The 26,875-nt window shown below is 36.0% G+C and overlaps 1 protein-coding gene and 1 pseudogene across 1 annotated transcript; one reads left to right on the forward strand and one right to left on the reverse strand.

The window, feature by feature from the left end:
• The first annotated feature begins 1,763 nt into the window (after positions 1-1,763).
• On the forward strand, positions 1,764-11,879 carry LOC107571937 (polyadenylate-binding protein-interacting protein 2B-like). The gene is made up of 4 exons (XM_016258324.1): positions 1,764-2,111; positions 9,516-9,676; positions 9,829-9,999; positions 11,633-11,879. The coding sequence occupies exons 1-4, from the start codon at positions 2,105-2,107 to the stop codon at positions 11,687-11,689; spliced, it is 396 nt and encodes a 131-aa protein (XP_016113810.1). The 5' UTR covers positions 1,764-2,104; the 3' UTR covers positions 11,690-11,879.
• Positions 11,880-15,684: 3,805 nt separating this feature from the next.
• Positions 15,685-25,577, reverse strand: LOC107571932 (N-acetyl-D-glucosamine kinase-like; annotated as a pseudogene).
• Between the last annotated feature and the right edge of the window lie 1,298 nt (positions 25,578-26,875).

Raw genomic sequence — 26,875 nt, forward strand, 5'->3', positions numbered from 1 at the left:
AGAGAGAGGGGGGAGTATTTGGAGTGGCAGCGTGCAGTGATTAAGTCATCCGACCCCCCCTTCTCCTGATCCCCCTCTTTTCCTCCTGCCCACCCCCTGCATCCAACTCTTTCTTCTCTCTCAGCTTCTCTTCCAGCTCATTCTTTTTTCTTTCCTTCCTGTCTTCTATTCACTCTCTGTTCCATTTCTTGCTGTACTCCCTTTTCTCTCTCTAACAAAACTTTCATAAACTAGAACATCTCAACATGTTTAAATCTATACATGATACAAACATATTCATATGAATCCAGCTCATCTGTATTCCATTAGTCTGACCTGCTTATTGTAAATGTTCTTGAATGCACACTCAAGGCCACTATTCTAACAAGAAATACACACATGCTCACAATTTCATGGTCATGATTCTGGGGTGTATTATATATTGTTTTAGGGAGTTGATAGATGGCTCTCTTTTAGCACAAATATGAAAGAGGTTACAAACAGATGTTTGATACTTTGGGTTAGGGGTTTGTTCAAATACCTAAAATGGAATTGTAAAAAAAAATAATAATAATAATTAAAAAATTATGTATTATATGATAAACTATTGAGAGAGACAGTATTACAAGGGTAACGCACATGACACCAGTGTTCATATGAACTGGGCCTAAAACTATTATAAATTGTTTTCGTTAATTGAAATAAAGCTGAACTAATATAAAATATGAATATTAGATGCAAGCACTTGAACTTATAAACTTAAATGAAACTTAGAAAGGCTGCCTTGGCAATAACTCAAATAAAATAAGTTGAAGCGCTAAAACTAAAAAAAATAAATAAAATAAAATAAATAAATAAACCTGCAAAATAAAGCTAAAAAATACAAAAACTTAACACTGCATGACACTAAAACAGCTGTAAATATAAGATGAAATATAAAACTATAATATTTTTATATTGATCTGTATTCTGTATCTCTGCACTATGTTTGTACCGTGTAAATCCAAGTACGTCTAAGTTTTATGCAAAGTATTTATGTAAAGGATTTAGGTTAGCTATGTGTAGGTTTACATAGGTTGCATAGTTTTTTTTAATTAGTTAATTATTTTTTTTACTGTTTATGTAGGCTATGAGTGCAATACTTGGTAACTTATAAAGAAAGAGACGTTCCTATAGAATTCTCTGTGTAAACCAATCTTTTTTATGTACAAAAGCTGTTTTTTTTGTTTCAAAAAGTGTTTCAAGTTAAGTCAAGTCAAGTGAGCTTTATTGTCATTCTGCCATATGTGAAACATACAAAGGAACGAAAGGTCATGCCTCACAGGCATGTGCTACATAAACCACAGTGCTACACATGTAAACATATATGAACAAACATGGGCATACACACATAAGACATAGTAACTTTTTTAGCATAAACAAATAAAATAATAATAAAAGTGTTGCTATTGTAATTGTTTAGGGTGGAAGGAAAAACGCTAGGACACATGAAACTCTAAAAACACTTTTAATAAGATAATTGATAAAAAAAACAAAACCTTAATAAACCGCAATACATGCCTGTACATATCTCAGGCTGGGTGTCAGGAGTCAGGTTATGACGCAATTACGTAACGACGTGTAGCTGGATTTTTTTTTAATCAGCTCTTTTTGAAAACTACTCGAAGGAGCCGTTTATGTTCAAGCGTTTGTTTCCTGCACCTTAATCAAATAACCTAAATATAGTATTTATTAACGCGTTTCACACATTGTTCTGGAAAGGGTTGTTGTTGTTTATTTTGTTTTTTTAAACAATTACATGCATGTTTTTAAACTGCTCCAGACACTATTCGTGCATATTGTCATAAATATGGCGAATGATCGAACGGTCGGTTACATATGTAATAGCTGCATTTTTATTCATGTGTTTGTGTTTGAAAGAGATAAACACAGAGGGAGGAGGGTTGATGCATGTTTGTTTAAGCAGGAACCACATGACCATCTTGCTCGTAATGTGTTGTGTTTCTCTAATGGCAGTCAGCCATCTCATCTCAGCTCAACTACCTGGCAAATTAAGGATTAATCATTCCGTACAGTCTTAACTGAAGCTTTCCACGAGATCTGACGGACGTTATAAGCGCCAGCAATGCCAGGCATATATTTTAACACCAAAGTTGTAGTCTTCCCAAAAACAGACTAAACAGAGTTTGAGTAAAATAAAAATAAACTGAATTAGAATGAAGGAATAAATGTCACTGAAACTAATGAACAATTTAGTCAAAAGATTCTTGGCATGGTAGCTTTTCTGCAATGTTGAACAGGCCGTTAGGGACTACAGATTATAATGTGGTGATAAAGCATCTTCTGGTTCTTATCAGATATGGATTTGGTGCACTTGTACACTGTCCCTATCAAATAAAATGTATATACAGTGGTGTGAAAAAGTGTTGGCCCCCTTCCTGATCTTTTTGCATGTTTGTCACACTTTAATGTTTCAGATCATCAAACAAGTTTAAATATTAGTCAAAGATAACACAAGTGAACACAACATGCAGTTTTTAAATGAAGGTTTTTACAAGTTTATAGATTTAACTGAACTTCAGTGCCTTATGGTAGGGTAGGATAAAATGCCAGCTCAATTTACCCCACAGCATTTGGCTCGCTTTGCCTCGTAGCTGCCATTTTGGAAAAAAACTAGCTTGCTTACTGATTCAGGCTAATATTTAGCTAAATGATTTACATAGTTTTATACATTGCTAAATCACTTATATGCATCATAAATATTTTTAAACCTGGATAAATTTATTGATGTAACAGCCATTACGTTGTTTTTAAAGTAATTGGGTGCCTTCCACTCCTCCCGTGTGTTTCTTCTTTTCAGTCTGGCAGAAATTATGGGTGTTTTCAAAATACATGGTCACATGACAATAAAAGTGTACAGTTGACAAGATACAGGGGGTGAGTCAACTTACCCACTGGCTCATCTTACCCCACTCTCCCCTACATAATTGGCTTGAGAGAGTGTTAATAAAGGGCATGCAGGAAACGGTGTAATGAATAGTCAGTTTGTGGTGTTGTCGTGGAACTTTGCAGCATTTTGGTGCGTTTATTGTGCTGAAAGTGCTCTCTCATAAACCTGACAATAAGATCGTTAGGCTATATGTATAACAGTTAGCCTAGTTGTAATCTGATTTTCTAATCTGACTAGACAAGAGACTTTCTATTGATATCTCCACCTGCGCGCGTTCTAGATGAGCTGTCAGTCAGTGCAGTTACAGTGTTGCGCCACAAGGTGGTGGAAAGGGACTGTCATTCAACTACACGTTCAAAATCGCTGATTCATTCATTCAAAGAGACGTAATGAAACACTGTTGAAATCATTTTAACTTTGAGCGCCACTTTAGAAGGCTCAGCTGACCAGCTATGCTAAGATGCTAAGAGAGAGATTTCGCTTTCCTTGGACATGACTATTTTCACAAATGACTCGGCCTGGAGGACAGACGCAAGTAATCGCACATGCTCAGTCGATCTCTCTCTCATTCACTGTCTGTTTAGGCTTATTAAGTGCAAATCTACGGAGCCTCTACAGATCAGCATGGTACACATTGTTATCTTTACTAACTTGTTTAATATTCAGTCCACATGCATGAAGTGTAAAACGAGAAGGGCATAAACGTCCGAAAAAATAAAACACGTAAAAATCGCGGTTGCTGCGGTTCTTGCATTCCTCTGCGGTTTGCTCGTCAATAGCGCGGTATTGCGATATTGCGGTTATCGCGACAGCCCTACTATAAACATACATGCAGTGGCGTGGCGTTGCTTAGGCTCGAGGTTTTCTGCAGTATGTCACACGCTGCTCATTATCACTATGTTTGAAGGGAACATGTAACTTATGTAACTACTGCCATTATCAGCTCCTTACATCGACCCAGTTGTCCAGAGCTAGCTGCTTTACTTGTAGGCATGAGGGAGGAACTTTGAATCTGTTGTTATTGGATGTTGACAAGTGGGTTGATAAACTTCTACTCTCTATATTTGACCTAATATCTCTGAACATTGTATTGCTTAGGGACAATAAAATGCCATAAAACAGTACATAGTAGGACACTGTAGTTTTAGTGAACTCTTTATGACAATGGGCTATCTGGATGCTTAGGATTAGGCCATATTTTAAACTGAGGGCAAGCTGACATTCAAAAGAGTGAAAATAACAGTAGTTTTTTCCTATCTATCTATCTATCTATCTATCTATCTATCTATCTATCTATCTATCTATCTTCTACTTATTTATTTTTAATATAAGCACTGTAGCACAGTTTAGGCAGTGAAACTGAGTGTTAAAAGAAATGTCTAGTTTTTCAACATAAATGCTCTGTGTGGCTGGATTACATTTGTTCTTCTAATTAACGTCTTGTGTGCTTGTTTGTATCTATTTGTTTTCATATGTGTCATTGTGGGCAGGATGGGCTCCCCCAGCTGGGTCTTGGTTTTTGCTTCTTCCTGCCTATACTAGAGATTTTTTTTTCTTATCACTGGCTATGTTCACAGTGCCAATGTTTGGGATTGACAACTGCATTTTCTTACAGGTGTAAATCTTGAAATGTCCTGTTCACACAGCAGCATACAATAGCGTCTCACATACTGTCTTTATGAACGAGTAACAGGAGTCAAGCCCGTATTTTAATTGTGACAATCACCTGTAACCAACACTGACTGAAGTAATATCAAAGATGGCAACGTCCATAAAACTAGGAAGTTTTATCACATTTGACACAATAATCAAGTCCAATCGAGTTCATCCATCAAATCTTCATAAACCGACAACAGCTTTTATACCTGACTGGACAACGCAGGATTTGAGTTGCTTGCAGACCACAAAACTGATAGGAGCAACTCCGACAGTGACTGGACTGCATAAGTAGCATCCTAACAAAGCTTGAACCTCATAATTGACAGATTTCGAGTGCTATACATACAGTAGGCAAAGCTGAATATAGCAATTTCTGTCTTTGCAAACAGTGATGACGTTTTTGTGGGCGGGGCCTATCTGGTGGCTGAAAATAACAGATTTAAAGTAAAGTCATGGAATAAAATAATTTAAAAAAAGGTAATTTTTGAGTTGATATTTTAAAATTCTGACGTTTTTTTTTCTCAATTCTGAGATTATATCTCACAATTCTGATAATGTCATTTTGTTTTTCTCTTTTGTCCCTCGGCTCAGAATCATGAGTTTATATCCCACACGTCTGCCCCCCCCCCCCCCCCCCCCCCATTTTAAAATGGGTAAAAATGTTATAGGTTTAAATAGTAGGCTGTTTCATGCTGTAACTGTTGCGCTAATACACTATGTCCCCTATGAACTGCATATGTGAATATTATGTAGATTGTTTCAATCAAATTTATGCTTTAAAACGGTAATCATAGCAGCTTTCATCCATAGTCTGTCCGTTTAATCATCTGTGTTTAGCTTCAAATGGCGTCTTTGATGACAGTATTCTATATAAATGATTTGCATTCCCATTCTGTCATCTAAAGGCACAACAATACATTTTTTTCTCTTCTATGGATTTGACCCATTTCCCTCCGCTTGTTACCAGTGATTTTCTGCCACCACAATGCACGTGCAGCTGCAAGTGACATAACTGTGACGTCTATTCCAAATGGGTCTATAGTTCTCCACAGGACAAATTTAACTGCCAGTTGAAAGAGAGTAGAAAGGTCTCTTTACTTTCCAAAGTTATTGTAACAGTGCCCTTAATTGCCCACCAACTGTAAACTGTTAGTGTTTAAAGGCCTGTTCCACAGGTGCATGTGCAATAATTGTTTTTGCTTCATTGAACAAGCATGGAAAAACATTGTTTAAATCCTTTCCAATAAAGGCATGTGAAGCTTATTTGGATTTTAGAAAAATTCTTTAAAATACAACATCCGGATAAAAGGAGTTTATTAGTAACTGTTCATTTATTTTATGCATTGAAACAGTTTGTTCGTACAAACATGTTTCCTTGTGTTTGTTCAAACATCAGAGGTTGCTGCATTGATTTGTTTTGCCCTGGTACACTGTCAAGAAATGCATGCATTTGTAAATACTCAGTACATCCATGATCACTAGGCATGCATTTGTAAATACTCAGTACATCCATGATCACTAGCTTTGACAACTAGTGTATTCCTGTCTGTCTGAACAGGACAGGTGGCAGATTGTAATATAATATTATGTATTTATTTATTTATTTATTAAATCATGGATTTAGGCTGGAAAATGTTGATGGATTAACTCAAAAAGTGAATTGCAAATAACAAATAACAGGGGGTCCCAGCATTGCTGATAAATGTTAAGCCAGAAACCTCATATCAGTGAAGTTGTGCTTGATTAAGGTATGGTCTCTGTTTGCTTTCACCTCCCAGGTGTGCTCGTGTGTGTGTGTGTGTGTGTGTGTGTGTGTGTGTGTGTGAGTGTGAGACAGAGAGAGAGTAAGTGAGAGAGAGTTTAAAGCCCCTCAGTTCTCAATAGCTCATCTTCGCATGTCATCACTCACAGATGAGCTCATTTCCTCCAGTGATGTCACTGCTATTATTAAGCCTTAAGTCTCTGATCTCTCATACACCAACTTAACACACATTAGCCAGACAGCCACAAATGTTCTGTGAGTCTGTTGTTGTTGTTGCGAATGAAAAACAGTTTTCACTGCGTATTGCCTGCTCTTTTTTTTTTTTTTTTTTTTTTTTTTTTTTTTAATGGTAGGCATTATTTCACAAATTGAACAATAGTATTTCTATAGTCTTCACATGATTACACGTTTGTTTAATTCAGCGAAGCACATCCACTTTTAATTTAGGTAATAACAGCTATTTTGCAGATTGAATTATATTTTGTATAAAATTGCCTTAACATTTGGCAGTATGATCAAATAATAATGTTATAGAATCATGGCTGATTTTATTTGTGGTTCATCCATCACATTGGAAATGGAGGTCAAGTTGAGTGAATTGTACACATACTGAAGCAATAGTAAGAGTTGGATGCTGCTAAGTCAGTGACAAAACAAATGCAAATATTAAATTAGTACATTTTTCCCCTATATACTGCGAGCATTCAGCTTCAGATTTCAGACACAATGTAAGCAGCTAATTGGTGGAAAAAAACCAAAACACATTTTCGCACTGCAGCAGGTTAGTGTATACTTATGGCGCATGATTAGAACAACCAAGTTATTCTTTTAAATATTATGTGAAATTTTCTGTTTAATCTGTTGTCCTAGTGCATTAGGTTCACTGTTCCCTCTAGTGTTTACAGCAGATATTACTGTAAACATTTGCAGCTGAGAGGAAACATGCATATGTTTTGAGTCATGTTTGGTTGTGTGCAGATTTATTATTTACATTTTTATTTATTTATTTATTGCAGGGTACAGGGTTTAAAACAAAGAATGTATAGTGAATTGCCAAAAAAAAAAATCAACTCCAAATCAGAGGAATTCATACAAAAAACAACTATTATTATATATTTGGAAACATGCATTACATGTATTGTTAGTGTATTCTGTTTATTGTCTTATTAATTTAGTCTTAGATGATCATCTATTTCATGCAAACAGTCATTATGGAATGTGATTTTGTACATGCATCAGTAGTCCATGTGAGTAGGTGTGGTTGTGTTTAAGTGTTATGGCATGCCTTATGCCATTGCCTTTAGCATTACAGTATATAAACAGCTGCTTGCCTCGTGACTCGTTTATTTTTCTGGCATAACTGGTTTCTTAGCCCAATTCTAATTCTAACAAGAGTATTGTGGAATATTCCTTTACTCTTCATTAAAAATAATGAGTAATATAATAAATAGTAATTATTTTAAGTTATTTTAAATCGTAAGAATATTTCACAATATTACTGTTTTTACTGTATTTTTTATCAAATAAATGCAGCCTTGGTGAGTATAAGAGATTTCTTTCAAAAACATAAACAATATTTGCTTATCCCAAACCTTTAAAAAGTAGTGTATATGTGTATGAATTAATTAGCCTATACTGAGTATGTGTTCGGATTGCATGATATATCGGTGTTGTCTACTTTTTAGTGTGCGCGCGCGTGTGTCTGTGTGTCTTTTGTTCAGTCTAATTAGGCTGGTTGTATATTTAGTTCAGTTTGCTTACTTTGCACACACCAGATTTCAAACGTTCTTTGTTTGTTGTATTTTGCTTATCATATATATATATATATATATATATATATATATATATATATATATATATACAGATTCTCACACACAATATATACAGTATCTCACAGAAGTGAGTACACCCCTCACATTTTTGTAAATATTTTATTATATCTTTTCATGTAACAACACTGAAGAAATATCACTTTGCTACAATATAATGTAGTGAGTGTACAGCTTGTATAACAGTGTAAATTTGCTGTCCCCTCAAAATAACTCAACACACAGCCATTAATGTCTAAACTGCTGGCCACAAACGTGAGTACACCCCTAAGTGAAAATATCCAAATTGGGCCCAAAGTGTCAATATTTTGTGCACCCACCATTATTTTCCAGCACTGCCTTAACCCTCTTGGGCATGGAGTTCACCAGAGATTCACAGGTTGCCACTGGAGTCCTCTTCCACTTCACGGAGCTGGTGAAAGTTAGAGACCTTGCTCTCCTCCACCTTCTGTTTGAGGATGCCCATGCTTGGCCAATCCATCACCTTTAACTCCAGCTTCTTTAGCAAGGCAGTGGTCGTCTTGGAGGTGTGTTTGGGGTCGTTATCATGTTGGAATACTGCCCTGCGGCCCAGTCTCCGAAGAGAGGGGATCATGCTCTGCTTTAGTAAGTCACAGTTCATGTTGGCATTCATGGTTCCCTCAATGAACTGTAGCTCCCCAGTGCCGGCAGCACTCATGCAGCCCCAGACCATGACACTCCCACCACCATGCTTGACTGTAGGCAAGACACACTTGTCTTTGTACTCCTCACCTGGTTGCTGTCACACACGCTTGTTGACACCATCTGAACCAAATACGTTTATCTTAGTCTCATCAGACCACAGGACATGGTTCCATTAATCCATGTCCTTAGTCTGCTTGTCTTCAGCAAACTGTTTGCGGGCTTTCTTGTGCATCATCTTTAGAAGAGGCTTCCTTCTGGGACGACAGCCATGCAGACCAATTTGATGCAGTGTGCTGTATGGTCTGAGCACTGACAGACTGACCCCGCACCCCTTCAACCTCTGCAGCAATGCTGGCAGCACTCATACGTCTATTTCCCAAACACAACCTCTGGATATGACGCCGAGCATGTGCACTCAACTTTTTTGGTCGACCATGGCGAGGCCTGTTCTGAGTGGAACCTGTCCTGTTAAACCGCTGTATGGTCTTGGCCACCGTGCTGCAGCTCACTTTCAGGGTCTTGGCCATCTTCTTACGTACATTACGTAAGACGTAGCCTACGTCATCTTTATGTAGAGCAACAATTCTTTTTTTCAGATATAATTTGTTATTGCTATCAAAATCAGACATGATATTATTGATTCTCTAAAATGTATGTCTGTCTTTTTTAGAGCCAGCAGAAATGAATGGGGCTGACATAGGAAAGATGCCAGGTGATGGAGTTCCAGGTAGTGAGGGAAAGGACCCAGTAGCCAATGGGCATGCAGAGAATGAGTCAAACCCCTTTGCAGAATACATGTGGATGGAGAACGAGGAGGAATACAATCGGCAGGTCTGTACCCACACCAAACCACTTACAGCCCATTCAAGCCCACACCATAACAACAAACACAGTTCAGTTCATAGTTTGTATTGCATCGTTTTTTTTTTGTTTTTTTTTATCAACTTGGACAGGAACTTTTACCTTGTTTGTTTATATTCCAGGTGGAGGATGAATTGCTTGAGCAAGAGTTTTTGGAGCGCTGTTTCCAAGAGATGTTGGATGAGGAGGATCAGGATTGGTTCATTCCAGAGAGGGACCTCCCCTCAGTCGGACAGATTCAGCAACAGCTCAATGGATTTTCTGTCAACAATGGCAATGCAGAGGAAATCTTGGTAAGCTTTAAGTCTTCGTGGACATTCAGTATATGAAATATGAAAATAAACTTAAAAGTATAATTCACCCAAAAATTTAAACTGTCATTATTTACTCACCCTCACAATGTTCCAAACCTGTAAGACTTTTTGTTCTGTGAAACACATAAGTAGATATTGAGCATGTTTGGGATGCTCTGGATCTGTGTATACGACAGTGTGTTCCAGTTCCTGCCAATATCCAGCAACTTCGCACAGCCATTGAAGAGGAGTGGACCAACATTCCACAGGCCACAATCAACAACCTGATAAACTCTATGCGAAGGAGATGTGTTGCACTGCGTGAGGCAAATGGTGGTCACACCAGATACTGACTGGTTTTCGGACCCCCCAATACAGTAAAACTGCACATTTTAGAGTGGCCTTTTATTGTGGCCAGCCTAAGGCACACCTGTGCAATAATCATGCTGTCTAATCAGCATCTTGATATGCCACACCTGTGAGGTGGATGGATTATCTCGGCAAAGGAGAAGTGCTCACTAACACAGATTTAGACAGATTTGTGACCAATATTTGAGAGAAATAGGCCTTTTATGTACATAGAAAAAGTCTTAGATCTTTGAGTTCAGCTCCTGAAAAATGGGGGCAAAAACAAAAGTGTTGCATTTATAATTTTGTTCAGTATATATATGCATATTTTACAATTAGCAGTAGTGGTCGACCGATATATTGCCAAGGCCGATATTTGGTATTTTTCAAATATCGGCCGATAAGTTTTTCCTGCTTTCGAGGCGGGACTTTTATTTTGACGGCACTGAAAATGGCAGCGTCTGAGCACACAGTGCTCACATTCTCCCTCTTGTTTGCTGTCGTCGTTAACCGTTCTGTCTAGAAGTCTGTCTAATAATCAGATAGAACAAAGGAATTAAAATTTATGCAAAAAAGTATTATAACGATTGTTTTTATATTATTAGTAATAGAAAAGCAAACATTATAATACTGTCTCGTTTGCCGTCAGCATTCAGCAAATACGCATTTAAATCATTTGAACAAATCTTTGAATGTCTATTAATGAACATTTAATTTCACAAACCTTGCAAACGTAGTCGAATCTAGTTGAGATCTTGTGAAGTGTGCATGTGTATCCTGCATGATCGCGTATGCTCTGCATGACAGTCGGTCTGTGCGAATTGAATGCGGACAGGAGGAGAGTTCTTAAATTTAATTTCTTAAATATTAATTAAATATTAAATATTAATTAAAAAAAATAAAATTATATCGGCCATCGACCATCTTGCTTTCCAAGATATCGGCATCGGCTGTCAAAAAAACAGTATCGGTCGACCACTAATAAGCAGTATATAACATCTTTTTGTTTTTGTAATGTTGGGATTCACCTCGTAGCTGGTTGGTTTGATTTGTGGCTTATAAACAAGGACTTTTAAAAAAATCCCTATGGGAAAAATGAATGGGAAAGCTACCACTGAACTGGCACTGTTGCACTCTATTGGAGTCCAAAACAACACCGAAGCCCATTGACTTTCGTTGTATGGAAAAAAATATCATCTTTTATCTTCCATAGGAAGTTTTAAATGTAAGCACAATTTTATGTCAAATATCTTGTAATTGATTTTTACTTCTATTTTTCCCCCAGCGAAAGAGCATCTTAAACCCTGAAGCCAAGGAGTTTGTGCCGGGGATGAAATACTAGGGATCATCATTGTCCTCCTCACGTCTGTCACACATCTGATCATATATGCAGAGACTGTTGTGCCCATGTTTAGAATGGTCACATAAATGCGCTCTTCTACACATTTTCAAAGGAGCAGGAATTTTTTTTTGGATGGGAGGGAGGTGGGATTGATTATCTATAGCTTTATATTTCTGTTATGTATAAACCAAGGGTATTTATGTTTAGAATGGTCACATAAATGCGCTCTTCTACACATTTTCAAAGGAGCAGGAATTTTTTTTGGATGGGAGGGAGGTGGGATTGATTATCTATAGCTTTATATTTCTGTTATGTATAAACCAAGGGTATTAAGTTGAAACATGACCTCTAGGAGGTGCTGTGACTTGCTAATATCATAGTCATTACCAGGCTGTTTTATTTTCCTCTACCCTTGCTGAAAGGGCTGTTCTTGTCAGTTTCATTGTTTCACAGTTTGTGCCTGATCAGGTCTTTGCTTTCCCTCCCCTGTTGTTGAGGTTTTTATTTTAGTTTAGTTTTTTCTTTCCTTTTGGTTATTGATCTTTTGTAGAGGAAAGTTTTGATGTGTCTGTTCACGTTCCTGTGTTTCAAGGGGTGTGGCCATAAATGACTGGGGGTGTGGCTGGTGGTGGGTGAACCCCTTGGTTTGGGTTGGATGCTGAGAAAAGGGTTTTGGGGAATTCATATGAATTCAACTTTTGATTTTGAATTGAATTTGTTGAACGCAGGACTAAATTTCATTTTAAAAAAATGGAAGAATGGCAAATAAAGAAGAAAAGTTTGTACTCAAATGGACCATTTCTTATCCTAAATCTATCCGTAAAATGCTTACTAATAGTTGGTATTAACTCTGACATTTAAGAGTGGTACCGTTAAAAATGAACCATTTAACACATGCATATGTATGAATCGATTAACATATACATATTTTATTTGGATGAGAACTGAACTACTCTAATTTAGCCTCTTCAGTAATCAGCCAGTCAGGTAACCTCATCCATTATTCATTTGCAGGAGATTAGCTTGGAAATATCTGGTTTCTCATCAGTCTTGATTTCCTTTTAACTGCTATAGGGAATGGGAATGGCTATAATTACTTTTTAATGCTCATGAAAGTTGTTGTTTTAATGTAGGGTGTCTAGTTAGACCTACAACCAGCATCACATTCAAGTCTCATACTACTGAAATTCCTTTATATTTAACCCTACTTTACTTAGTTTTTATTCATGGTATTCAGACTTTATTATCCTGTGAGTTATTAGACAGTGACTGACAGACATGATGAATGGTATTGAGAAATAATTGCTTGCTGGTAGCAGCACTAAATATTCAGCAATTACAACATTTGCATTTTGAACCTTTTTTTAACTCTTAGGTTTTTTTAGTAACACTTTACAGTAAGGTTTTATTTGTTAATGCACTGTGGTCTAATAGGAAAATTTTAACTAACATCAACAAAGGTAAATAAATGTACAAATATATTGTTCATTGTTAGTTAAAGCATTAACTAATGTTAACAAATGAGAGCTTACTGTAAGGCAGTTGTTCCCAATCCTGGTCCTGGAGCACCCCCAAAACTTCACATTTTAGATGTCTCCCAAATCAAACGCACCTGATTAAACTCAGCTCACGTGATCATAATCCTGAGGTCAAAGACACACCGAATTGTGTACAGCAAATTCTGCCAGCCATCTAATATATGGCCAATGACTCAACTGGTTTCAATTGTTGAATATGCTGGTACATGCATACATATGAAAGCTGAAATATTGTGGTATGAAAAATCATAGGTGTTTGCATCCTGTGAGCAGCACATAGGTTAAAGAGAAAATACTCATGTTGCTCATTTTTCCACAGTTCCTCCTGCCATGTCAAGGGACATTTTCAAATTTGCATCACATATGAGCTAACAGTGTGTCATTTCAAAGGGTTCGACAAACAGATTTAAATAAACTGATAGAAAGGTCCTTGAACATTTTGTTCTGATTGTTTAAGACCATAAAAAGGGGTCATTCTTTCATTTATCAAGGCAAAGTACTTTATCATATCATACCAATCTAGTCTCACTGTAAGGCCTGATTTTTAGTGAAGAAGTGAAGATTGTAAAACAACTCATCTGCTTAATCAGTGGTGTGTTATCATGAACTTAAATTATAACCAATAAAAATATTTAAATATTTAAGAAACAAAATAAAATATGGGAAAAAAAATATTTTTTTTAGTAAAATTTTATTGAAGTTATTTGCCAAGCCAACATTTTTCATTTTGGTTTAGTTTAAAGTACTATAATAACTAATACTAATAAATGTATAGACATATGTGACCTTGGACCACAAAACCAGTCATAAGGGTCCATTTTTCGAAATTGAGATTTATACACCATATGGTAAATAAATAATAAGCTTTCCATTGATGTATGGTTTATTAGGATAGGACAATATTTGCCCGAGATACAACTATTTGAATATCTGGAATCTGAGGGTGCAAAAAAATCTAAATATTGAGAAAATCGCCTTTAAAGTTGTCCAAATGAAGATCTTAGCAATACATATTACTAATCAAAAATTAAGTTTTAATATTTTTACAGTAGGAAATTTACAAAACATCTTCATGGAACATGGGGACTCATTTATAAAATGTGCGTACGCACAGATTTGATCTTAGAGTGTGCGTACGCTAAAATCCACAGCAACGTTTATATTTATAAAAACGGTCTTTGACGTGGAAAAGTACTTACCGTACTTACAAAAAAAGTACTTACAAGGCGGAGATCTGACACCAGTTAGCTGCGCACAATTTCAAGATCATTTGTGATTTATAAATGTCACATCTGGAAGAAAGGAGTACGCACGTGTTTTTGTGCCCACGTTCGTTTTCTCTGAATCGCCCTTACGCACTTTTGAGAAATAATCTTAGAACAAATTTAGGACGGTTTATACGCAACATTTTATAAATGAGGCCCCAGATCTTTACTTAATATCCTAATGATTTTTGGCATAAAAGAAAAATCAATAATTTTGACCCATACAATGTTTTTTTTGGCTATTGCTACAAATATACCCCAGCGACTTAAGACTGGTTTTGTGGTCCAGGGTCACATATATTTAAAATAAGTAATTAAATAAATAACAATTACAAAAAAATAACACATTTACACGCACTTGTTCATTTTCATGGCCATACCATGAATGAGAAATGCTAAATGGTAACTGATATATGAATCATGGATCTTTTGATCTGGTTATAGGCATTCTTAGATGGACCAACCTGCCTAAAATTCTTCTCTAAATAAGTCTCATAACAATCAGCACAATCTAGCTGTCAGTACGTCTAGATGTAATGAGGACAAATAGAGGTGGGTCTTTTACATCTGTTCACACACAGGATGTGGCTATAAGGCAGGGAAGAAGAAGCGATGTTCAGGGTTAGCAGCGACTGATGCAGAAAGTCATTTGCTTACACCAGTGTTCTGAAGTTCAGAGGGTCAGAGCATCACATTTACATCTCATCTTTTTGGCTCCAAGAAAACTCTGAATTGGAATATCTTAATCAGGTACACAGCTGTGTGTGTAGATGCAGTTAGTGGTAAAACTCCTGAACCGTGACTATTTTAAGCTAGTATTTGTGCAATTGGGAGAGATGCAAGGTTTTTAAGGAAATTGAAGACATTTCGCTGTACATAATCTTTCTCCATCCAAAACACTAACAGAGCACTCAGAAACAATGAAATGTCATTGCTACACCAAATATTTGCACCAAATTGTAAACAATTTTATTTCCAAATGATCTATATCAAAACTCAATTTTTTTAACGACTACAAGAAAGTGCTTTAACAATGTTTAATAAGAAATGATTCCATGATATTAAAAAATTACCAACATTTACCTTGATTTAAATAGCTTGTTTAATATGATATGGGTGTTTGAGAAACAGCCCCACCAAAAGGAAAATCTGGAAACACATTTCTCTATCAGTTTAAAAACAGGACCCAGTTCAGTTCTTCAGTGGCATCTCTAATAGGTCTGTTTCTTCTGGCTCACCGATTGAAGGTATCACTGAGAAACACGCTGACGTTGGCTGAGTAGTCCAGAGGGAGCACCACCCAGAGCGGAGGACTGACGAAGAGTAAGCAGGCTGTACTTACGGAAGTGACCGTAACCATGATGAGCCTGAGAGGACCTGAGTGAAACCTGCAGCACAAAAAATCACATCACAATGTTTAGTTAACGTGAATTAAGGCACCCCTTTCTCAGCTTCTGCTCTTCTCTAATTCAGTAGTTTTTCAGTAGGTTTTGGAAGTGCACTGCAACAACATAATTGATATTATTATCTTGATGTACAGTATTTTTATTTATTATTTTTTATATTATTTATGTTTTATTAATATAATTTATATGATTACATTACTTTGTTTTAAAGCAGAATTATATATATATATATATATTATATAAAGTAAAAAAAATGCATAATGTTTAGCAGTTGTGTTACATAATCGTGATCTCAGTATTTACATAAATAACAGCGATTATGATTTTTGCCATAATCAAATAGCCTGTATCACTACATGATTTCTACATCACTAATTTGAACAGTCTCAAGTGAAATTAATTATAAGACTGCAGAGAAGCTGAAAAGCTCTATAAAGTCGTTACGCACCAGATTTCATCAGTTCCCAGCTGCGCCACACAGAACTGGCAAGCCAAGCTCACCAGAAAACAGATCCTGATTGAACAAGAGACAAAAATGATTAAATAAGAAAAATAAACTGAGAGTGAGGGTGTCTGTGTTACTGTGGGTGTTTTATTTTTGTTTGTTTTTTACCTGATGTACTTTGGGAAATGCGCTCTTCTACACATTTTCAAAGGAGCAGGAATTTTTTTTGGATGGGAGGGAGGTGGGATTGATTATCTATAGCTTTATATTTCTGTTATGTATAAACCAAGGGTATTAAGTTGAAACATGACCTCTAGGAGGTGCTGTGACTTGCTAATATCATAGTCATTACCAGGCTGTTTTATTTTCCTCTACCCTTGCTGAAAGGGCTGTTCTTGTCAGTTTCATTGTTTCACAGTTTGTGCCTGATCAGGTCTTTGCTTTCCCTCCCCTGTTGTTGAGGTTTTTATTTTAGTTTAGTTTTTTCTTTCCTTTTGGTTATTGATCTTTTGTAGAGGAAAGTTTTGATGTGTCTGTTCACGTTCCTGTGTTTCAAGGGGTGTGGCCATAAATGACTGGGGGTGTGGCTGGTGGTGGGTGAACCCCTTGGTTTGGGTTGGATGCTGAGAAAAGGGTTTTGGGGAATTCATATGAATTCAACTTTTGATTTTGAATTGAATTTGTTGAACGCAGGACTAAATTTCATTTTAAAAAAATGGAAGAATGGCAAATAAAGAAGAAAAGTTTGTACTCAAATGGACCATTTCTTATCCTAAATCTATCCGTAAAATGCTTACTAATAGTTGGTATTAACTCTGACATTTAAGAGTGGTACCGTTAAAAATGAACCATTTAACACATGCATATGTATGAATCGATTAACATATACATATTTTATTTGGATGAGAACTGAACTACTCTAATTTAGCCTCTTCAGTAATCAGCCAGTCAGGTAACCTCATCCATTATTCATTTGCAGGAGATTAGCTTGGAAATATCTGGTTTCTCATCAGTCTTGATTTCCTTTTAACTGCTATAGGGAATGGGAATGGCTATAATGACTTTTTAATGCTCATGAAAGTTGTTGTTTTAATGTAGGGTGTCTAGTTAGACCTACAACCAGCATCACATTCAAGTCTCATACTACTGAAATTCCTTTATATTTAACCCCACTTTACTTAGTTTTTATTCATGGTATTCAGACTTTATTATCCTGTGAGTTATTAGACAGTGACTGACAGACATGATGAATGGTATTGAGAAATAATTGCTTGCTGGTAGCAGCACTAAATATTCAGCAATTACAACATTTGCATTTTGAACCTTTTTTTTAACTCTTAGGTTTTTTTAGTAACACTTTACAGTAAGGTTTTATTTGTTAATGCACTGTGGTCTAATAGGAACATTTTAACTAACATCAACAAAGGTAAATAAATGTACAAATATATTGTTCATTGTTAGTTAAAGCATTAACTAATGTTAACAAATGAGAGCTTACTGTAAGGCAGTTGTTCCCAATCCTGGTCCTGGAGCACCCCCAAAACTTCACATTTTAGATGTCTCCCAAATCAAACGCACCTGATTAAACTCAGCTCACGTGATCATAATCCTGAGGTCAAAGACACACCGAATTGTGTACAGCAAATTCTGCCAGCCATCTAATATATGGCCAATGACTCAACTGGTTTCAATTGTTGAATATGCTGGTACATGCATACATATGAAAGCTGAAATATTGTGGTATGAAAAATCATAGGTGTTTGCATCCTGTGAGCAGCACATAGGTTAAAGAGAAAATACTCATGTTGCTCATTTTTCCACAGTTCCTCCTGCCATGTCAAGGGACATTTTCAAATTTGCATCACATATGAGCTAACAGTGTGTCATTTCAAAGGGTTCGACAAACAGATTTAAATAAACTGATAGAAAGGTCCTTGAACATTTTGTTCTGATTGTTTAAGACCATAAAAAGGGGTCATTCTTTCATTTATCAAGGCAAAGTACTTTATCATATCATACCAATCTAGTCTCACTGTAAGGCCTGATTTTTAGTGAAGATTACACAGGTGTAAAATAACTCATCTGCTTAATCAGTGGTGTGTTATCATGAACTTAAATTATAACCAATAAAAATATTTAATGTTAAGTGAAACAAAATAAAATATGGGAAAAAAAATATTTTTTTTAGTAAAATTTTATTGAAGTTATTTGCCAAGCCAACATTTTTCATTTTGGTTTAGTTTAAAGTACTATAATAACTAATACTAATAAATGTATAGACATATGTGACCTTGGACCACAAAACCAGTCATAAGGGTCCATTTTTCGAAATTGAGATTTATACACCATATGGTAAATAAATAATAAGCTTTCCATTGATGTATGGTTTATTAGGATAGGACAATATTTGCCCGAGATACAACTATTTGAATATCTGGAATCTGAGGGTGCAAAAAAATCTAAATATTGAGAAAATCGCCTTTAAAGTTGTCCAAATGAAGATCTTAGCAATACATATTACTAATCAAAAATTAAGTTTTAATATTTTTACAGTAGGAAATTTACAAAACATCTTCATGGAACATGGGGACTCATTTATAAAATGTGCGTACGCACAGATTTGATCTTAGAGTGTGCGTACGCTAAAATCCACAGCAACGTTTATATTTATAAAAACGGTCTTTGACGTGGAAAAGTACTTACCGTACTTACAAAAAAAGTACTTACAAGGCGGAGATCTGACACCAGTTAGCTGCGCACAATTTCAAGATCATTTGTGATTTATAAATGTCACATCTGGAAGAAAGGAGTACGCACGTGTTTTTGTGCCCACGTTCGTTTTCTCTGAATCGCCCTTACGCACTTTTGAGAAATAATCTTAGAACAAATTTAGGACGGTTTATACGCAACATTTTATAAATGAGGCCCCAGATCTTTACTTAATATCCTAATGATTTTTGGCATAAAAGAAAAATCAATAATTTTGACCCATACAATGTTTTTTTTGGCTATTGCTACAAATATACCCCAGCGACTTAAGACTGGTTTTGTGGTCCAGGGTCACATATATTTAAAATAAGTAATTAAATAAATAACAATTACAAAAAAATAACACATTTACACGCACTTGTTCATTTTCATGGCCATACCATGAATGAGAAATGCTAAATGGTAACTGATATATGAATCATGGATCTTTTGATCTGGTTATAGGCATTCTTAGATGGACCAACCTGCCTAAAATTCTTCTCTAAATAAGTCTCATAACAATCAGCACAATCTAGCTGTCAGTACGTCTAGATGTAATGAGGACAAATAGAGGTGGGTCTTTTACATCTGTTCACACACAGGATGTGGCTATAAGGCAGGGAAGAAGAAGCGATGTTCAGGGTTAGCAGCGACTGATGCAGAAAGTCATTTGCTTACACCAGTGTTCTGAAGTTCAGAGGGTCAGAGCATCACATTTACATCTCATCTTTTTGGCTCCAAGAAAACTCTGAATTGGAATATCTTAATCAGGTACACAGCTGTGTGTGTAGATGCAGTTAGTGGTAAAACTTGCCCGAGATACAACTATTTGAATATCTGGAATCTGAGGGTGCAAAAAAATCTAAATATTGAGAAAATCGCCTTTAAAGTTGTCCAAATGAAGATCTTAGCAATACATATTACTAATCAAAAATTAAGTTTTAATATTTTTACAGTAGGAAATTTACAAAACATCTTCATGGAACATGGGGACTCATTTATAAAATGTGCGTACGCACAGATTTGATCTTAGAGTGTGCGTACGCTAAAATCCACAGCAACGTTTATATTTATAAAAACGGTCTTTGACGTGGAAAAGTACTTACCGTACTTACAAAAAAAGTACTTACAAGGCGGAGATCTGACACCAGTTAGCTGCGCACAATTTCAAGATCATTTGTGATTTATAAATGTCACATCTGGAAGAAAGGAGTACGCACGTGTTTTTGTGCCCACGTTCGTTTTCTCTGAATCGCCCTTACGCACTTTTGAGAAATAATCTTAGAACAAATTTAGGACGGTTTATACGCAACATTTTATAAATGAGGCCCCAGATCTTTACTTAATATCCTAATGATTTTTGGCATAAAAGAAAAATCAATAATTTTGACCCATACAATGTTTTTTTTGGCTATTGCTACAAATATACCCCAGCGACTTAAGACTGGTTTTGTGGTCCAGGGTCACATATATTTAAAATAAGTAATTAAATAAATAACAATTACAAAAAAATAACACATTTACACGCACTTGTTCATTTTCATGGCCATACCATGAATGAGAAATGCTAAATGGTAACTGATATATGAATCATGGATCTTTTGATCTGTTTATAGGCATTCTTAGATGGACCAACCTGCCTAAAATTCTTCTCTAAATAAGTCTCATAACAATCAGCACAATAGCACAATCAGTACGTCTAGATGTAATGAGGACAAATAGAGGTGGGTCTTTTACATCTGTTCACACACAGGATGTGGCTATAAGGCAGGGAAGAAGAAGCGATGTTCAGGGTTAGCAGCGACTGATGCAGAAAGTCATTTGCTTACACCAGTGTTCTGAAGTTCAGAGGGTCAGAGCATCACATTTACATCTCATCTTTTTGGCTCCAAGAAAACTCTGAATTGGAATATCTTAATCAGGTACACAGCTGTGTGTGTAGATGCAGTTAGTGGTAAAACTCCTGAACCGTGACTATTTTAAGCTAGTATTTGTGCAATTGGGAGAGATGCAAGGTTTTTAAGGAAATTGAAGACATTTCGCTGTACATAATCTTTCTCCATCCAAAACACTAACAGAGCACTCAGAAACAATGAAATGTCATTGCTACACCAAATATTTGCACCAAATTGTAAACAATTTTATTTCCAAATGATCTATATCAAAACTCAATTTTTTTAACGACTACAAGAAAGTGCTTTAACAATTTATAAAAACGGTCTTTGACGTGGAAAAGTACTTACCGTACTTACAAAAAAAGTACTTACAAGGCGGAGATCTGACACCAGTTAGCTGCGCACAATTTCAAGATCATTTGTGATTTATAAATGTCACATCTGGAAGAAAGGAGTACGCACGTGTTTTTGTGCCCACGTTCGTTTTCTCTGAATCGCCCTTACGCACTTTTGAGAAATAATCTTAGAACAAATTTAGGACGGTTTATACGCAACATTTTATAAATGAGGCCCCAGATCTTTACTTAATATCCTAATGATTTTTGGCATAAAAGAAAAATCAATAATTTTGACCCATACAATGTTTTTTTTGGCTATTGCTACAAATATACCCCAGCGACTTAAGACTGGTTTTGTGGTCCAGGGTCACATATATTTAAAATAAGTAATTAAATAAATAACAATTACAAAAAAATAACACATTTACACGCACTTGTTCATTTTCATGGCCATACCATGAATGAGAAATGCTAAATGGTAACTGATATATGAATCATGGATCTTTTGATCTGTTTATAGGCATTCTTAGATGGACCAACCTGCCTAAAATTCTTCTCTAAATAAGTCTCATAACAATCAGCACAATCTAGCTGTCAGTACGTCTAGATGTAATGAGGACAAATAGAGGTGGGTCTTTTACATCTGTTCACACACAGGATGTGGCTATAAGGCAGGGAAGAAGAAGCGATGTTCAGGGTTAGCAGCGACTGATGCAGAAAGTCATTTGCTTACACCAGTGTTCTGAAGTTCAGAGGGTCAGAGCATCACATTTACATCTCATCTTTTTGGCTCCAAGAAAACTCTGAATTGGAATATCTTAATCAGGTACACAGCTGTGTGTGTAGATGCAGTTAGTGGTAAAACTCCTGAACCGTGACTATTTTAAGCTAGTATTTGTGCAATTGGGAGAGATGCAAGGTTTTTAAGGAAATTGAAGACATTTCGCTGTACATAATCTTTCTCCATCCAAAACACTAACAGAGCACTCAGAAACAATGAAATGTCATTGCTACACCAAATATTTGCACCAAATTGTAAACAATTTTATTTCCAAATGATCTATATCAAAACTCAATTTTTTTAACGACTACAAGAAAGTGCTTTAACAATGTTTAATAAGAAATGATTCCATGATATTAAAAAATTACCAACATTTACCTTGATTTAAATAGCTTGTTTAATATGATATGGGTGTTTGAGAAACAGCCCCACCAAAAGGAAAATCTGGAAACACATTTCTCTATCAGTTTAAAAACAGGACCCAGTTCAGTTCTTCAGTGGCATCTCTAATAGGTCTGTTTCTTCTGGCTCACCGATTGAAGGTATCACTGAGAAACACGCTGACGTTGGCTGAGTAGTCCAGAGGGAGCACCACCCAGAGCGGAGGACTGACGAAGAGTAAGCAGGCTGTACTTACGGAAGTGACCGTAACCATGATGAGCCTGAGAGGACCTGAGTGAAACCTGCAGCACAAAAAATCACATCACAATGTTTAGTTAACGTGAATTAAGGCACCCCTTTCTCAGCTTCTGCTCTTCTCTAATTCAGTAGTTTTTCAGTAGGTTTTGGAAGTGCACTGCAACAACATAATTGATATTATTATCTTGATGTACAGTATTTTTATTTATTATTTTTTATATTATTTATGTTTTATTAATATAATTTATATGATTACATTACTTTGTTTTAAAGCAGAATTATATATATATATATATACAAAGTGACAGTAAAGAAATGTATAATGTTACAAAAGACTATTTAAAAAAAAAAAAAAAATAGTATTAAAAAAAACAATGCATATTTTGGAACTTTCTATGAATCAAAGAATTCTGTAAAAAAAAACTGTTTTCAACATTTATAATAATAAGAAAAGTTTATTTAGCACCAAATCAGCATATTAGAATGATTTCTGAAGGATCACGTGACACGGAAGACTGGAGGAATGGCTGCTGAAAATTCAGCTTTTGCCATAACAGGAATAAATTAAATTTTTTTAAAAAGTTACTTTACATTTTTTATAATATTTCATAAATCACAGTTTTTACATTATTAGTGATCACATAAAAGCATAAATTTCTTTCAAAAACAGTTAAAAAATGGATCCCAAAAAGTTATGTATTAATTTTTACAAATCTGTCAAACGATTAAGTCTTCCCAAGCTTGCCAACCCTCATTTTAGTTCAGTGGTTGTGAATGTTGCGCAAGTAGGCCAAGCTTAGCTATTACACAGGATAAATGTGTGTCTCTGGGTTTGTTTACACTGCTATCTGTACATTTACACTATGTGGACTGCAGAGTTGTCCAATCAGTTGTCCATGAAATGCATGCATCACTCACCTCTGAATTTGGTTTGAGTGATCAGATGACAATGCGTTTCAAGGACACACTGGATCCAAGCTGTACATTTTTCATTAGATCATTGTGATGGATAATAAAGGGTGCGTCTCAATCAGCTCCCTAGTTCAGTAGTCAGGGCACCGATCAGAGAGTCGGCCATTTTAAAGGCTGTCTCGATCATAAAATCCTTCTAGTGCACAGAAATGTTCTCTCCCTAAAAAGTCCCACAATGCACCATGAAAACCAGCGAGCATAAATGCTCACTATGTTCCCTTAACGGAAATTATGTAGGGCGAAACATAAATCACGCAAGCTGTCACGTCACATCAGTGACCCAATGTGTATGGTTAGAGCCTTTGCAAGGAATTCATTTGTAAGATAAGATAACATCTTTCTAAGATAAGACTGGGTGTGTGTGATCACAGTGCTGTTATGTCAGTCGGTTTCTCTTTCCATATGGTTACCTGAGCCCTCGTCTCCCATCATATGACCCCAGCCCCCACAGCCAACCTGTGTGCCATCTGGATTCACCAGCTTACAGTTCGAGCCTCCTATGACAAAAAGACAGACAGAAAGGTTTACGATGACAGTTATGTCCTGAGATCCATAACTACTGCTAGTTGCAAAAACACAGCACAAACCATAGTCACTAGCAGTTGCCATAGCACCAATGGCATCAGTGGTAATAAAATATCTTTTGACTCAGCTTGGGGTATCGCTCTCTCATGTCATCAATCAGCTTATGGATAGCAGCTTTCTGCTCTCCACCACTCAAAGCCATGCCCTGTCAACACACAATGTGTAAAACTTTAAAGCGACCTGATGAAGGTGAATGTGCAGAGGATTGACTGAGGCATCACCCCACCGATGAAAAAACTGGTGTGTCCTGGTCCAGCCCTGCCTTGATTTTAGCCCTCTAGACCATGTCATTGATCCCATTAATACAATTATCAACACCAACCAACTATAAATGAACAGGGGGGGAAAAAAGAGAGCCATATATAAACACACACTCAAGTACAGACTACAGTACCTGACTTCAGTCCATACTAAAGGACGTTCTCCGATCTTACCCAGTGATTGGTACATGGTCCATCTGTCTCAGCGAGGATGTGTCCCTCAGCAGAAACCAGCACTGCTTTAGAGTGTGTACCACCACTGTCAAAGTCAAGAATAGTTTCACATTCATTTTTCTCTGAAGCCACTGAGGCACGCGCTTTCAAGCGAAGCTTTTTAATAGTGATGTTACGTTCTGTGGCGAGGCTCCGGAGCGTGTGTCGAGAAATCCCGGCAGCTTTCAGTGAAGCGCGAATCCTGCTTGGCCAGACTGGTTCAGGAAGCGGTTCAAATCTGATAAATTCACAGTCCTCTGCCCTGTTAAACTCAGCCACTTTCCAGTTTTAGACTAATAATATTGCCCCTCCTGCCTATTATGAGCAAAGACTTGATTTACACACATTTGATAGCCCCATTAATTTCAAGCCAATACGTTTATTACACAATTATGTTGCATTATGTTATACAATCATTATAAAATACACATTATATTCATATAAATAGATTAGTCTATGTGGAAATTGATTTTTTTTCTTTACCGTTATTTCTAAGTCTTAACTGGCCCAAAACAGTGTATCATAATAGATCACATCAGGTCATCTGTAATGTATCTGCTTGTTTTACACTCTTTGGCCACCAGGTGCTATTGTGAGCAAATGAAGCCTCGAGAAATGAACCCTTTTGTGAACCACTTGGATGAAAGGCTTCAATGATTCATAAGGCTTCATCTCGCCATCACTACTTTTTAATACGCGTTTTAATAAGCGTGTTTATGTTAAAATGCCTTTAAAATGAATCATATTTGCGCTTTAATAAGTTTTTTTTTTCATAAACTCACTCCTCCGTACACTGCGCTCATCTCGTCCGCTTCCTCTTTAGTCACATGACATGACCACTCAGTCAGCTGCTTGACAGAAAGCCTTTTTTTATTATCTAAATCCACATTAAATTTGGATTCACATCCATTTTTATTATCTGGCTATATTTAAGAGAAGACCAGATAATATGATTCGTTTTTTCGCTTTTTTGATTTTTTCCATATTATCTCAATAATCGTTTGTTTGTAGTAAAACAAATAATTAGAAACAAACAATAAAATATAAAGAAAAAATGAAAGAAAAAAACATACATTATACACTCTGACCAACAGATGGCAGCATTGCTGAAAGAATCTCGCTGTCCCAAGCATCACATGGCCATTTTTACTATTCATTCATTAATTTTTTTTCTTTTCTCCAATATATATATTTTTAATATTCACATCATTTTTATTGTAAACTTATAAATTCATCCTTCAAAAATGCTGATAGACAAGACAAAATACATACAGTTACTGAATTCTTTTAAGTAGATCATCAAAATAATAATAACAATAAAAAACTACAACTGACAGTTTAAAAGCGGAAAGTCTAATGTGAATGTCAAGCTGACATTATGTGTCATTGTGAGCAGTGCTTGTGCTACTTCCCTGCATGCTGTTGACCCACATGCTGTTTTAGGCTATTTATTTCATATAAATATGTTAAACATATAAATGTTTTATTTTATTTTGCTTATTTATTCTACTTTCCGGTTTAATAACTTCATGACAGCTATTCAACATAGAAATACTTTTGCTGGAAAATTATGGCATTAAGGGCAAAACATTACCTTCTGATTGGTTTGTAATTTTCAGCCTATTATTACTGCTTCAACCCATTATCCATACCTCCATCCGTATCACAATTTTATCACAGTGACATTAACACCACAACTTGCATCAACGTTTAATTTACAACAGAAAACCATATGTTTACGTTTGCAAGACATGTACAGTGCAAGATCGAGGATTAAAGAAAAATCTAAAACATGTGAAGTCAAACATGTGTGAGCAAACCATGAGAAAAGCAGCCCAGTGAATGATATGGATCATAGGCTTAGTGCATTCTAAAAATAAAAGGACTAAGCATGGGAGTCAGCAGGACACCCTGCATTTGCCAGTAATAGAACCATAATTATTGCAGTGCTAAATGAATGTTAAAAAATTACAAAATTAATTAATGGATGTAAATACAGTAACTGCACCTGTCTTGTGATTTCTCTCTGACAACATTATAACAGGGATGACAACACACATTTTGAAAAACAGTTATAATTGCAAGAGAAAAGGTTTCAGGT

Source organism: Sinocyclocheilus grahami, unplaced genomic scaffold (genome assembly GCF_001515645.1).
Source record: "Sinocyclocheilus grahami isolate Dianchi unplaced genomic scaffold, SAMN03320097.WGS_v1.1 scaffold1671.1, whole genome shotgun sequence".
Lineage (NCBI taxonomy): Eukaryota > Metazoa > Chordata > Actinopteri > Cypriniformes > Cyprinidae > Sinocyclocheilus > Sinocyclocheilus grahami.